The 15,399-nt window shown below is 38.2% G+C and overlaps 1 protein-coding gene across 28 annotated transcripts in view; it reads left to right on the top strand.

The window, feature by feature from the left end:
- LDB3 (LIM domain binding 3) overlaps positions 1 to 13,767 on the top strand; it is a 217,764-nt gene extending 203,997 nt beyond the window's left edge. For 26 of the 28 annotated variants that reach the window (XM_014519974.2, XM_025204235.1, XM_025204229.1 and 23 more), the window contains 3 exons: positions 478 to 598; positions 2,404 to 2,519; positions 5,014 to 13,767. In XM_014519974.2, the coding sequence (XP_014375460.1) occupies positions 478 to 598; positions 2,404 to 2,519; positions 5,014 to 5,103 (327 nt within the window). In that variant the 3' untranslated portion in view covers positions 5,104 to 13,767. Of the gene's footprint in view, positions 1 to 434; positions 599 to 2,403; positions 2,520 to 5,013 lie in introns of those variants that run through there. The other 2 variants (XR_003094036.1, XM_025204224.1) reach the window with 2 other exon arrangements.
- The last annotated feature ends 1,632 nt before the right edge of the window (positions 13,768 to 15,399 follow it).

Here is a 15,399-nt window from a genome sequence, read left to right as displayed (position 1 = left end):
ATATAATTTTGCAAAACTGGTTTCTAGAATTTTTAGAGTTGCAGTATTTATATATAAGAAGTTGCTTCTAGTGATAAAGATTAGCAAATCACTCCACCTTGTAGTTAAGAGCTTTTGAGCGGTGTCAAAGCAAGGGGAGGGAGGACAGGAATGAGAACTGCCTCCATGTCAACTGCCCCAGTGAGAGAACCATCTGCTGTGCTGATGCTTTTAATTGGCTGAACTGAGCTGTTGTTTGTTAGATGTTTGGTGGTTTTGTTTTGACAATAAATCTTATTAGGAGGTTTCCTGTGCTCCAAATGGAGGCAGATTTTTCCCAGATGATTAAACATTGCTACTGGGATTTGTATTTCCTCTTTTCAAAAGGTACATGACCTGCTTGTCTTATATCTTGAGGGAAAGAATTAGCTGATTTCAAAATGTATGTTTTCCAGTAGGTGGTTTCAGTATGTGTGAGCCACTGTCTGTGCTTTACAGGAAGTGATGCATGCCCTCAGGCAAACTTGGCACACAACTTGCTTTGTCTGTGCTGCCTGTAAGAAGCCATTCGGGAATAGCCTCTTCCATATGGAGGATGGGGAGCCCTACTGTGAGAAAGGTATAGCACTCTCAATGCATAATTCTGTTCTGTACTAGTGTTCTTTATGTTGTGTGGAAAATATGACCAATGGCCTACCTACTCTGGTATCTTGTCTTTAATACCAACTAAACAAGCTTATACAAGTGTTTTTCAGTCTGCATTTTTCTACAATGTTATTCCTCTCCTTGTGATAAATTGGTAGACTGTAGCAATCTATATCCACATCTACATTCTTATCTACATCCACATTCCCTCTCTTTATGCCATAGCATGCTGTCTCCCCCTCCCCCCCTTACCTTTTTGCATTTCATCTTTTTTTTTCTTTTCTCCAAATTTGTGTTTGCTTTTTTCTTCTTTTTAACTCCCGGTGGCTTTCCCCTCACACAAAAGCTACATATTTCTGGAAAGACTTCCATTAGGAGCTCCAAGGGTCCATTTTACCATCTAGGGAATTCAACAGTTTAATTTGTAAACTCAGTTCTCATCTCTTGATCTTCATACACCTATTTTCCTGTCACAATCAGACCTTCACACAGGAAATGCTCCCAATTTGTGATTGGTCAATACCATTTTCCAGTACAGGACCTTTCCATTTAGTTTTTTGACAACTCCAAGATTTTTCACCAGTGTGCTCTTAGTAGTGGCTTGTACCCTTCAGACATGATATAAAAGATTGATTTCAGATCATTCTTCAGCTTATCAAAGTCATTCTGAATCCCAACCCTACTATCCAGAGAGTTTACAAGTCCACCCAATGGTGTCATCCACAAATTCGCTAAGTGTGTATTCAGTCTCATCTTCAAGTCATTAATGAAAATATTAAGCAATATTGGAACCGAGGAGAGACCTTTAGGGACTCCTACTTGGTACATCCTCCCAACTAGTCATTGAGCCATTAGTGACTACTTTATGAACACAGTGATCCAACCAGTTTTGTATCCACCTTACAGTATTTTCATCTAGATTGTATGTCCTTAGCTTACTAATAAGGTCACAGGAGAGAGGGTCAAAAGCCTTGTTAAAATCAAGGTATCCCTCTCCATCCACAAAGCTCACCACCTTGTCCTAGAAGGAAATTGCATTGGTCAGGCATTGCTTGCTCCAGAAACATGCTGGCTGTTTCTGATCATCTTGTTTTCCTCCAGGTGCTTAGAAGCCTCAATGACTTTAATGACTTTAAAAAAAATTCTCATGGTTTTTCAGCTTAGGCCATATCTTTTCCAAGATAAAAGTTACTCCAAATTAACAGAATATTAATGTGAGTTAGTATTAACCAGTGTTAATGGCTGCTATGCTCATTTTTATTTAATGTAAGACAGGATGGTATTCCAACATTAAAATAATAAATAATAATAAAATATCCATTGGTGAATATAAACATACACCAATCATGTAAATGTAAGATGTCCTTTTTACAGCACCCTTAATTTTTCATAGTCCATGCATAGTATGTTGTCTGCTGTTTTTGGTACCTATGACTTATACATCACATACATGTTACAGCTAATTTACAAATATTGTGAGAAACAGAACATTGAATATGCTGAACCTTTTGTTTTTATATTCATAACCAAGGATCTGAATTGATGTGGGTTTTCAAATAGAATTTTGTTTAAAGAAGGAAAGGAAGGGGAGGGGAAAAACTGCTCTGAATTTTCATTATGGGAGAGTTTCAGTGGGATGTAGAAAGGAATTCTAAGCACAAAACATTCCAAGAACCGTTACCAAGCACAACTCTGTTTCTTTTGGTGTAATATGATTATACCATAGTTTGTAATATGATTGTTTCAGAGTTTGTCTAAAGTTTGCTTTTTTTATTTTAGATTATGTTGCTTTATTCAGCACAAAATGCCATGGCTGTGATTTTCCTGTTGAGGCAGGGGATAAATTCATAGAAGCTCTTGGACACACTTGGCATGATACCTGCTTCATTTGTGCTGTAAGTTTTTATACTAAAAACTACATAACTTTTGTATAACCTTATCAGAACTTGTGAAGTTACACTGGAAGAACTGGAGACTGTGGTAATATAATGTCGCCTGGGTTGCAGACACGTCAATTTATTTTAGCTACAGATGAGGGATTGTTTTCCTTTTTTCCCCTTCTTTTTACTTTCTTCCAATTTTTACCTAAATAATGGCATTTGATCTTCATTGCTAATGCTTGAGAACAATAAAATAACACATTTCACTTTTGGAAACAGTTGGTACAAACTGTTTTAAAGAGCATTGTTTAGTGTTGTTCCTAACTTGGGTTGCACAAAAGGGCAAACTGGGTTTTAAAATAGGCATCAAGCAGTGAGATTAGCATCAAACTGAAAACTGTGACCAAACATTCTGTTTACACAGTTTTGCAATTTACTTTGTCACACAAAGGACTTGAGGAAACTTGCAGAAAGGAACAGGGCGAACGAATAGTAATTAGCATAGATATTAGTCAGATTAATCAGGCCGAGTGTGTGCGTATGTATATGTAATATACGCAAGGTAAGTGCTGGTAGAATCAATGAGATAAACAGCACTGTGTGCCTCACCTGCACTGATCCACTAAATCACTTTTCCTTGAACTGGTGATGGAATTTAAAGTCTGTTTTAGCTATGAAGAGTAGACATTGTCAGAGACTACAATGACAGCTTTTCCACCATTCACTGAACTCCCCCGTTCCTCAAACTGAATATTTGGACGTGTAAAATTAATTACTAACATCCACGTTAAATTAACTTTCTCCTGCCATCTCCCTGAGACATGATATTAAGTGATGACATATTCTACTTTTCTGAAGTTGGAAGTATCTTTGCAATTTTCCCCATTTGTGTCAGAAAACAAGTTGTTGTTTGCACAAACTAATAGCTAATGTCTCTCTGGTCAACAATATCACTCTTTGGCACAAAAATATACATAGTCACTTCTAGAAGGTACCTTCTTTGAATATTCCCTACAGTCCACTTGCAATTTTAACCACTGACTTAACTGTTCTTTTAGTTAGGAGGAACCAAAGTGGTTGTGGAGTGTTTGTACTCTAAACCCTGTTTTGCTTTTGCACATAAAGGACATGCATGAAGTCACATACCAGCAGTTTTTGCCTCTTAGATACAGTTTGGTATTCTGTTTTGCCCTGTGCACATCCCTGTGAAGAGGGGGAGCCCCAGACCTTGCCAATCTGTAGCCTAGTGGTTAAGGACCCTGTCCAGGGAAGGCAAGATTCAGGTTCTTGATTTCCCCTTGCCAACCCAGAGGTAGTTGGAACCTGCATCTCCTGCTTCCCAGCAAAGTGCTCTAACCATCACCTGACAGGTCAGGAATTGCTCAGAGCACTATTTACCCCTTCACTTGAAGCTAGTGCATGGACATCCATGAGAGAGAGATGTGGAGCCAAGAGGAGGAGAGTAAGCCAGAGGTTGTACAACTTGAGGAGATGGATGCTGCCCTAGAAAGGAGAGGGCTCTGGATTCCAGCCTAGGTCCTGTACCCAATGGGTGGAAACTTTATCCATTTTACCTAGTGACTATTAAATGCAAGGTACACTCAGCCAGCTTCAAAACAAAGTCTGAAGAGAGATATGGGTAATACCTAGACTAGTCATAAATACTTAAGCTTTATTATAAACTAAAATACTTAAGCTTTCTAGATGCAAGATATTCCACAATAGATTCAAGGCACCCCTTGGAAAATCCTAGCTCTTAGTTTTCACTCACTTTTTAACTGTAGAAAAATACTAGAGTAATTCTGTTGCAAAGAACTCAGAAGGACCACAACATGTCAGAATGCTCTAGTTTCTTCCCCTTCCAGTCATCATAGTTTTTGTAGTCTAGGGCAGGTCCAACATTTATGTGCATTCTTGAGCCATCCTATTTTGCTGTGCAGCTGCCCAGCAGCACACAGCCCTACCGAACATGCACAATGGGCACACACAAGCTGCATCACAAACTGTAAGTGCCAAAAATCACAGTTACAGAGCTGTAGACATACCACCAGTGTGTACAAATGAAAACAGGAATTAGCCCTAAGTCTTTGTTCTATCTTAATTCTCACAGCTGCCCCACTCCAATTCATCCTAGTTGCTTTAGGATGAACAATTCAAGTCAAACAGGGATATATGCACGTTATCTATCCATGTATTTCTAACATACTCGTTGCTGTGTTATCATTGTGCAGTGCTTTCCCTCTAGTTAAAATAGCATGCTGTTACACTTAGTACCCTGTATTCCAGAACCCCCCCCCCTCAGCCTGGGATCAAAGATTGAGGAGGCATTGAGATCAGCTAATTATAGCTCATTCTCAGGACTAGATTCTAATAAACTGACTGATTTATAATTCATGTGTTACAGTACTACTCAGAGTTAAGAATACCCAAATCTAGTCATGAAAGTGCAGGCTGAAGACAGATAAAATTAATTAATCATATTCCTGTTTTCTGTTTATTTTAATTTTAGGTGTGCCATGTAAATTTGGAAGGGCAGCCATTTTACTCCAAGAAGGATAAGCCATTATGCAAGAAGCATGCTCATGCCATCAATGTCTAAAGGAAGAGCTGGAAGTCAGTGGCATGGAGAGAAAAGTGGAAAAATGAGCAGTTATAAAAAAGATAACAGTGGCTAACATTTCTCTTTGGGGGAAAAAAAGCTAGGAAGCTATTGAACATTTCTGAAGTTTAATTTTAGTTCATTTTATATGGGCTTTTGCATGGTCTTTATATAAAAAAAAAAACTGAATGAACACCCAAAAGCAAACTAACCAATCTATAGAAAAAAGAATATTACTTCAAAAGTTAGACAAAAAATGTGATTAAATTTTAACCTTTCATATTTAAAAAAATAATAAAACATCAGGTACTTGTTCTAATAAATTACCCAGAACAGCTTTACAGCTGAGACCGTACACTAGTGTTAATGATAACTGAAAGTCATTCTTTGTAACAAAAAAATTAAGTGCCAAAATATTAAACATAGGGTAATTTGTAGAATCTAAATTATAGCTTTAAAATAAAAATAACTAGATCAGGATATCCTCACTGAAACCTGAGCAACAAACATTTTAGACTTTGAAGGCCTAAAGACACCTCACAGGCTATCCCAAATAAGAGGTTTGCCTTGAATCCACATAGAACTGGAATACTACGGACATAATAGGTAATTCAGACTTTGAGAATTATTAGAAAGAGAGACAGAACAATAAATTCCTTAACCTAGCCCCAACTAGGATTGAGATAGGCAAATGTTTAGGTTTACATTTGATCAGTGTAGAAGTCCTTTCCAAGCACAACAGAACACTTCACTGTTGAATTAGAGTGTAAAAGGCACCTGGCTTTCTCCTTTTTTTTTTTGCATATGGGAATTAAGGAATTGGGGGAGTTTAGAAAAGATTCATGTTGTGTTTCTGTTCAAAGTAGATTCATTTTTCCTCTATCTGTCCTGAAAATACATCATACTGTTAAAGTTATTTTGATGCTTAATTCCCCTGATTTCAAATAACTGGGCGCTAGTTACTAGTTACAGCTTCCATTTAGCATGGCTAGGAGGATAGGAGTAGGATAGCCCATTCCCTAGTCTTCTCTAGTCAATCCCAAATGTTTAGAAAAAAAAACATATCTTTTTTCCCCAAGGAAGTCAATGAATACCTATTTAAAAAAAAATCTTAAAGCAGCACCACATCACAGGCACATGCTCTTACTACTGTGATTAGTTTCTTTAATGCAAAACATCCCAAGTGTGGTTGTGTTTGCTGCTGTGAGAAGATAGAATCTGACATTTAGGATAGTATTAACATTTCACCTTTTCTAACACTTTATAATACATTTTCCACTTTATTCTAGCAATTATTTAAAAAAGCTTATGTATTGTTGTGAAAAGCAGCTAATATTTATGGTATTGATGATAGCTTTGGATTCTTAAATTTAAGTATCTGCAATTGTTTTGTATGAGAGAGAGTAGTTTATTGATATTCAGCAAAGAAAAATATTCTGACTTCAACTATAGAATGTTCCATCACTCTTCAAGTTTTACTTGTTTACTTTGAGTGAACATTATGATTGTATTGTGACTCGCAGTTTTAAGTTAATGTGTATGAGGTTCCAGCTACCTGAGGATAAAGTGTATGGGCCTACTCTCCCTTCTACTCTGACCCCCATGCATCTTGGATTTTTGCATAATCTGAATATAGAAGTGGATTGCTTAGTGATGTTTAACTTTTCCCTCCTATTTTTCATGCCCATTTTAGGATATTTGCTATCTTATTTTATAAGGTAGAAGGCACATCCAAAGGGAAATGGGTGAGAATAAAAGGAACTTTTGGCTCTACTGTGCTTGCTCAATCCACACTTAGATTTTGAAAAACTGACAGTCTAAACATGCCCATTTGCAGCTTTGACTTGAGTAGCCTGCACTTATATATTAGAGTATCCTAGTTCTCATATATCTTAGCAGTGTTACAAAGGTTAAATTTTTTTACATGGATGAATTCATCTTAAAACAATTTCTTGAACATATTAGGTACTTTCTCTTTTTCTATAGAAAAGAAAGTTTTCTGCTTCCGAATAGAGTCAAATCCTCAGCCTGATATGGCTCCATCAATTACATTAGCTAAGGATCCAGGTCATTGTATTCTCCAGTGAGTTATAAGCAATGCAAGTTAAAATTAATTTCCATTCACATTTGGTTTCTATTACTTCTTTCTCTAGATACCAAAATAGTATTTTTTATATACTTGTATTTCTTTCAGAGGACAATTCTAGTGCTGTTCAACAGACAATAGAGTGTATCATTCTCTGTCACTTAGAAACAGAGTCAGTATTAATATATATGTTACACCATAAACAGGCTGCACTGAAGCACTTCTGCCAAGCAGTTTGTGTGCCCAGTCCACAGATAGGAGCTATTCTGTATCAGTATTTCTCTACTTTAATAGCCATTTACATGTAGCTGATTGCAGCCCATTTAGCCATTGCGGAGCTAGCTTCAGTCTGGCTAGCAATGCAGATCTGGCTACAGCAGTGAAAAAGGCAGTGTCATGGGCTTCAGCAGGGGCTGTACAAGCCTGCCAGAAATCCTGGGTACAGTGGGACACTAAACAGCCAAGCCAGACTTGAGTCCGGTACTGTTATGAAAATAAACAATTGATTTGTGAGATCCCAGAACATAACTGAAATGAGATTGTATGTTAAAATATTGTAAGAAAATTTAGCATATTTTTTAGTTTTTCTCTTGCTCTTAAGTATAGCAAGAAATTTCCTAATAAATAAGGAGGAAAAACTCTTTATAGAACTTTAAAAAAGATGAAAAAAGAGAAAAAAAAGGAAAAGCATGGCACAAACAAGTGTGGCAGTGTGCAGTTGATTAGAGTACTATAGTTTCCTTGGTCAGCTTGCCCAAGCTTAAATTCATGCTGATGTTCCTTCACTTCAGTTTGTTACACGAGCTACTAAGATTAAAGCCAGTTTGCATTGGCCCATATGTGCTGCAGTTGCCTCTGGCTACATTGTAGGCATGTCCATATTAGTAGCATACAATTAATTTCCAATTTTGATTTGCGTTGCTTCCTAGTAGCCTAAAAATAGGGAATAGTTACCCACACTTGAGGTCAAATACCATTTTTGCACAAACCTCAGACAAAAATGGGTACTATTTTGAATCTTATTTGGGTAGAATACCATGAAATCACCATTATTGTTCTGCCACGTAGAGCAAATTCATAAGAAAAAATAAGATACACACGTCAAACTCAGAATAGGGCCCTTCCTTAATCTGTCACTAGCACAACTGCTGTAGCAAAATATTTTTTATAGGGTGAATAAAGTGTGTTATGTTTCATGTGTTTTAATAATTACCTGGGTGTAAGTCAGACAAAACTTTTTATTCTAATTCCCAGAGGATTTGTCTAGAAGATAAAAAAACAACTGTACCACTGAATGACCAATGGATAAAGATATAAAGCATCAAAACCCATCTTGTTTGCAGTTAAAAATACAGTGAACTCTCTATGCAGTTGAAGATTCAAAATCAGCATGAGACTCTAGAATTTTTTTCTTTTTCTTTTTTTATTTATTTGCAGCACAAAAAGTAAATCGAATGGGTCACCATTTGTTGAGGTCTTTTGAAACATTTCATCTTCTAACTAAAAAAAATTTTAGTTTGGCATATTAGATTCACACGCACACAAAAATCTAATTACCAAATTGTTTGACTTTGGTCCTTCATTGGTCAGGAAATTGAATGAAATGATTTAAGATTTTTTTTTATTTGTGTTTAAGAATGTGAATATCCACAGCACTAAAAACACTTATTAGTGTCTAATGCTGGGCAGTATGTTTAGCTGCAATACTTGTCTCCTGGTAGTAGGCATTAATTTGTTTAGTATTTATAAATGATAAAATTTGCAGCTGATTGATTTATTGCATGCAGTGATCATCCTGGAAGTCTAGCTTTTATAGTGTATTGAAATATTAACATAATACTACAAGTGCCCTTGCTTTTAGATTTTTTTAAAAGTTTCTAGTTGTTATTTCAGAAACAGAATGTAGTATGGTTTATGAGGTGTGAGTGAACATATCTTGCATGAATTATCAGCGCCAACATGAATAAAATATTCTAGCAATAAAAGGGATGTGCAAATACTTATAGAGCTTTCTGTTTGGGGCATATTTATTAATATGGCTTGTCAGCAGTTGATAGCTTTCAGCCAAAGAATGCTGATTAGAAGGCATAAGCAAACATATTCTCTACATCAGAGCCTTAAGATAAAAGAAAATGAATTGATTCAGCTTTCCAGTGCACTATACAAACCCAGAACCTGGTGTTAACTAAATTGTACCATTTAATCAGATATGAGCATGCTCTAAAGATGTAGTGAGTGGTTCTCAAACTTTTAGACGCAAGGTATACCTTGCTACACTCAGCACTCCTCAGAAAATACCACTTCTTAGTTCACTCATTTTTGACCATAGAAAAATGAGAGAACAGTGTTTCCATTGCAAAGAACTCAGAAAGAGAGCAATAGATCACAATGTTTCTAATATTATTAATTCCTATTTGAAATCTCTAGGTTTAGCTCATGAAGCATATTTACACACTTAACAGTGCTAACATTCTGTGGCACCCTGGGATACCCTTGAAAGGATGTCAAGGCACCCCAGTGCCATGGCACCTATATTGAGAATCATTGATGTAGTAGTGTCTGCAAGTTGCAACTGGGCAGGGCTTGTAAAAGTACAGGCCTTATTGTGTCAATAAATACTCCCTAAGTAACTTAATGAGCAAAGGGAAAATTCTGAATGGGGCACATTGGTGCAGTTTGTAGGCTCACCCCCATTGTGCAGGTTGTTCTTCTTTTGTTTCCAAGCCAAAGTGACTTTAAAAAATATAGAAAAAAAGTCTAATTCTCTAATTGAACTCTTATGCTGGGTTGAACTTCCAATGGAAGAAATGGCTCTTCATGTAACACTATAAAGAATTTTTATTGCATAAGCTACTAAAACAGAATTTTTTTCTTACTGTAACCCATAAACCTCTTCTCTTTTGTCTCCTCACAAAGGTATTTAAAAGATCTAATTACTATAGATTATATTAAACTTGATTAAAAGTTGCATAGATAATAAAGTGGCAACCTGAGCTTTAAATGGCACAAGAAAGCTCTCTATCAGGAACTGCAATTTTTTGCATTTTGATTTTATTCTACAGCCATACTTGTTTATGATGTGTGTGAAAGAAGTAAGACTCAGTTACACAGGAATGCATTAGATAAACAAGTCCATAGAAAGCAAACATGTAATTCACCTTTAATGCTGAATCACTGTTGTTCATATATTTCTATTCTGACCCTGTACATTTTGCATTTAAGAAATCCTTAATGTAAGGGAAATTGTACTTCACTAAGAATGGAGTCTATTATGTTTGCTGTTGTTTATTTTTAACAACAAATATTAACTGGAGTTCTGCTGATTAAGAAAGAGGATTTGTAAAAAAATGACTGTAAACCATCCTTGAATGCATAATAACTTGCTTTATTCTCATGGCCAAAACAAAGCTATAGATGAGATGGAATGTTTAGGCAAAAATTCCTTCCTGTATACCTAATGCATGACATTAGATGTCTTTTAAAGATGCAAGTGGCAAGGATTTCTTAGGGTGATATCTGTTATTGGACCAATAACGTAGTTGGGATAAAGTTCAACAAGCTTTCAAATGCAAAATATTCTTTCTCAGGTCTTCCCCTTTTATCTTTAGGTTGTGGATTTTGCAGTGTAAGCAGCAGATTTTGATATCTTCCATGATGCAGTAGGGTAACAGTGATGTAGCCACAGTGGTTCAGAAATTATGCAAGAGGCAAGGATTTCTTAGGGTGGTATCTTTTATTGGACGAACTTTTGTATTGGACCAACTAATTTTAAAGATGCGGGCTTTGTTCCTCTGAGGAAGGGCAAACCACAATAAATAAATAAATAATTTAATGAAATCCTTATAGTACAGAGATACCATTTAATTGGAAGTATTCTAAAATACTTGTTGGACAGCACTCCTTGCTTTCTTCGGTTCCTTCCAAGTTCCATCTGAGGCATTTTTCTTGTGATTTAACATTAACAGTTTGTTTGGTCTTGATAAATTGAATCAACTGTAGGAGACTGGACCTCTGGGTCTAGGAGTTCCCTTTGAGCCCTCTGTTCAAGGGCCTCTGTTACTTCAAGCAGGGAAAAAACAACAGGCAAGGGCTGTCACAGAGCAGAGGTAGTGTGGCAGAAGGCCACCTCTGTTTCTTCCCAAAAACTCTGCTCTGTGACAGTTTGGTTAGTATGGGCCCTGCAGATCAAAGGCTACCCCAGCCACCCTGTTTGCTTTGTGAGATTTTTCTGATACTGCTCAACTCTGTGCCCTGTTCCAAACCTACTCCTTGTAACCAGTGGGGTTCTCCTTTGTACCTAGCATGGTAGATTTATTGGGAGTAGGTCTAGATTATGCCTTGGGATTCCCTTGGTTCGGCTGACTAAGGGAGACCACTATTTGTGCTTCTAACTGAGGAAAGCATCCTGAGTTCTTGAAGTGAGTCAAGTATCCTCAAGGGCTACTAGGCCTGTATTTCCCAGGGGGCACCATGCCAGGATCAAGCCCATCCCTGTGTGATGGCAGCAATACCCCCAGGCTAGTAGGTGTATTCCAGGTAGGGGGCTGGCCAGACGTGAGGCACCCCTGGGAAGGCACTCAGAGCCTGGAAGATGGTCGGGCACGGTGAGATGGGTGGCTCAGCACAGGAGCACCCCCTACTGGCTTGCCACAAGGGCTACAATGTGATATAGGCTACTGAGTAAAAAATAGTTGCAAGAAGTTAAGTAGCCAAAGGAGATAAAGACTGCAGCAGAGGAGAGGAAGTGAAATATGGGGCTATGAGGAAATCTGTGTCTAGTTGGAGACTATATGATTGGAAGGGATGAAGCCCAGGTATTAGAAACCTGACTTCTGGGCCAGAGAATGCTGGCAAATGCAGGAGGCTGGAGAGAGCATTTTATTGGGGGATAGTTTGTTTACACCGGCTGTAAAGGCTGTGAGGTGTGGGCATGTCTATGGCTTGAGGCCAGGGAAGACAGCTTAGTGTAGCAGACTTAGGACCCAGGCAAACCCATTCATCAGGGAGGCTAGCATAAAATACCTCTACAGGGACAGGCCACAGTGGTGCTGGGGAGGCACTGAATGTTTTTAATTGTAGGCCTAGAGCCCATTGGATTAAGTTAGGGCCAGGGTGTCTGGTTGTGGCCTTGAACCAGGGGCCTTGGCCTGATCAGCAGGGTTGCTCAGGCTGTTCAAGGCTGTCCTGAAGCTTCCAGCAGGGCTTAGCCCTCTGCTCATACACTAGCACTGGAGTGGCTGGCCAGAGTCAGCTGACCTTCCAATTCCCCCATATAAACTCCTGACCTGGAGCAGCCTTATGTAAAGGGCTGACCTGGAACCGGAAGTGTCTGCACAACTAGCCTCTAGCTGATCCCAGGCAGCCTAGTTGTTCCTTCTCACTTGTGCTCTAATTGGTCTCTATTTGAGCTCCTGGCTTCCTGACCCAGCTTGCTGTCTGACTCTGCTCTCTTCCCTATTCACTAACTTCCTGACTCAGCCTGTTCTTGGACCTAGACCCTGTTCTTGGACTGATCTACTGGCTTCCTGACCAGGCTTGTCCCTGGAATCTGTTCATTCCCCTGACCCTGGTCAGCACCTCAATCCTATACCTGGCCACCTGTGGCCTGGTGTACCAAAGAGACCTGGTTGATAGTACCATCTGCTAAGCTTGGATAAAAGGAGAATTAGAAAGCCAGAGGGAGTTACTGTTGCATTCTGCATTTTGGACTGCAGGCTTAGGGCCTGGTGAATCTAGGCAGACCAAGGGGACTGGTGCAGAGAGATATAGGGAGAGCAAGGCAGCTCAGGCCAGCCAGAAGGAGCCCAGAGGTCTGTGTCAAAGGGCCAAGAGCCCAGAGTTAAATGATCAATTTGACTGACATGGAGAATAAGAGGTCCCCTGCTCAGGGCATTGAACTGAGAGCCCAGTGATGAGCAGAGCAGAGTGAAGCTCCCAAAGTTCACTCTGGTTTCTAGGGCAGTCTCCCCATTGTGTGATCAGTTTACAATTAAGGGGTGGCAGCCAAGGTAGTAGGGTGGTACCCTGGGAGGCTGCCGGAGGGGTGCCTCAGACACCTAGAAGTCGGTATTGTCACATGTAAACAAAAATATGTAGGTGAGGCATATGCGTACTAGGAGACAACAACATTGAGACATAGATTCCCTTTTGATGAATGCAGTTTGTACCTGCAAAATGTGAACCTGCATTTTTATATGTAAAGAATTAATTACCTATGCTGAGTACATGACCCTTTAACTACCTGATTGGTCCTTGCTCTCAGGTAGTTAAATATTTGATGTGACTAATTTTTGGCCAAACTGAAAATGTGAAGGCTTAATGGAAAAATTTAATTTTGAAAATTTGGCTCTAAAAAAAAACATTCCCTAAGGAATAAAATAAATTATTATTTGTGCTAAGATTGTGAATATTTAAATCAAAACAATAATTCCTTCTTGGGACAATGTTTGATGGCATTAACTTTATCAAGTTTTCATGAGTAACAAGCAAAGTTTTCAGATCAAGCCTATAGGTGAGGCAATGTCATCATCTAGTTATGTGAGCATGAAACTAGAAATCAGAATATCCTCAACTTGTAATTTTGACTCTGCCTTCTTTTTTTGGGTTTAGATCACTTAATCTTGCTGTATCTCTTTTCCCATCTGAAAACAAGAATGGTACTACTTGTCTTCCACACTATAAATGAAAAGGATTAGTATGTGAAGGACCAAAATGTATATTTTTGGAAAAAAGCCAGCACAAGTATCGAGTAATATATGTAATCTTAAGAAGCAGCATTTGGCATGATTTATCTAAAAACCAAACATTTGCATCTTATATTTCCTATTAATCCTAAATAATTAAAAGAAAATAAGAGCAAATATAGCAATTTTTAACAAAACATTTGAAAATAATTTCCTTGTGTTTATCTGTCAGTACTAGAGTTCAAGCTTTTGCAACAGCTGAAGCAATCAGTCACTTCTAAGGCAGAAGGAATGAAGATCACTGTGCTCTAGATGCAAGTGATACTATCACTTTCTGCAGAAGAGTTACACAATACAGAATCAAAGTTTAAAAACAAATGAACAAAATACCCTTTAAACTGAGTACTTTGCTATCACTTGAAAGCATCCACATATTCTATTAGGGCTTAACTATGTTCCCTTTAGTTTGAGCAGTACTGTTGAAATAATCAAGTCATTACTGATTTGGAATTTAAGCATACAGTGCATTTTTTTATTTAAAAAAAAGTCATCTTCAAAAGTGTCAACACTGTCTACTAAAATAGTACCAGAAGGGTAGGGTTATTCTATGTGCCTTATTTAGAACAGTGTACATAGTGGAAGGTCACTGGACTTTTCCTAACTTCCTTCTAAATAGGTGATACCAGTTCTTGTTATCTGGTGGATAACGTGGAATTTCTGCAATTTTTCAGAATTATTAGTGGTATGATTCCTTATTAAGAAGAATATAAGGGTAAGCTAGAAGTTAGAAAGCCTAAAAAGGTCTAAGTTCTAGCTACAATGAATACAAAAATTAAAGGAAAATAGTTTTGCAACAGGCTAAGTAAACATTATCATGATAGCAGCATAGAAGAGGTCTGTAGTTTCAAGAACTTATTTCTAGAGAAAAGAGAGGAGAATAAAGAAAGCTCTTTTTATGTGAGTAACAAATTTCTGCCACCTGCATTATGTGAACTAGCTTCAGAATTGGAGTTTTTCTGAGCTGACATTGCTGCGTTACTGTAGGCTAGGCTGAACCCAAACTCGCAGAAGTTTCAGTTTATTTGGTAGATTTAATTTTGAGCTGATGGATTTTAAAAGGCTCCAGTTTTCCCCCGAGTCACTCACTCACTCAGCTTTGCATTACACATTTTATACCACGTTGAAAAGTCTGATGGTGTTGATTACACCTGTGTATCCATCTATGACTTTTAGGATAGGAGGAGCTTCCTAAATTATTACATTTCTAGTGGTAAATACTAAGGGGATTATCTACCTCCTATAAACATGTATGGCTGGTTGCAACTGTCTCGGACGGCCAGAGCCAACTCGAGTTGCATTAGAAATTGGTCGTACATTAGGGCGGGCTGGTGAATGGAGAGGCAGACACAACTTATTGGTTGCAAAAAACTTTACTCACACCGCTTGCAATCACGACGCAGGTGGTCCGGTCGTCTGAACAACCACGCAAGTTGTTCCAGCTGGCAGGGCCCAAGCCAGTTAATCCAT

The sequence above is a fragment of the Alligator sinensis genome, unplaced genomic scaffold, assembly GCF_000455745.1.
Source record: "Alligator sinensis unplaced genomic scaffold, ASM45574v1 scaffold94_1, whole genome shotgun sequence".
NCBI lineage: Eukaryota > Metazoa > Chordata > Crocodylia > Alligatoridae > Alligator > Alligator sinensis.
Note: the sequence above shows the minus strand (reverse complement) of the source record. Positions and strands in the feature narration are given on the sequence as shown.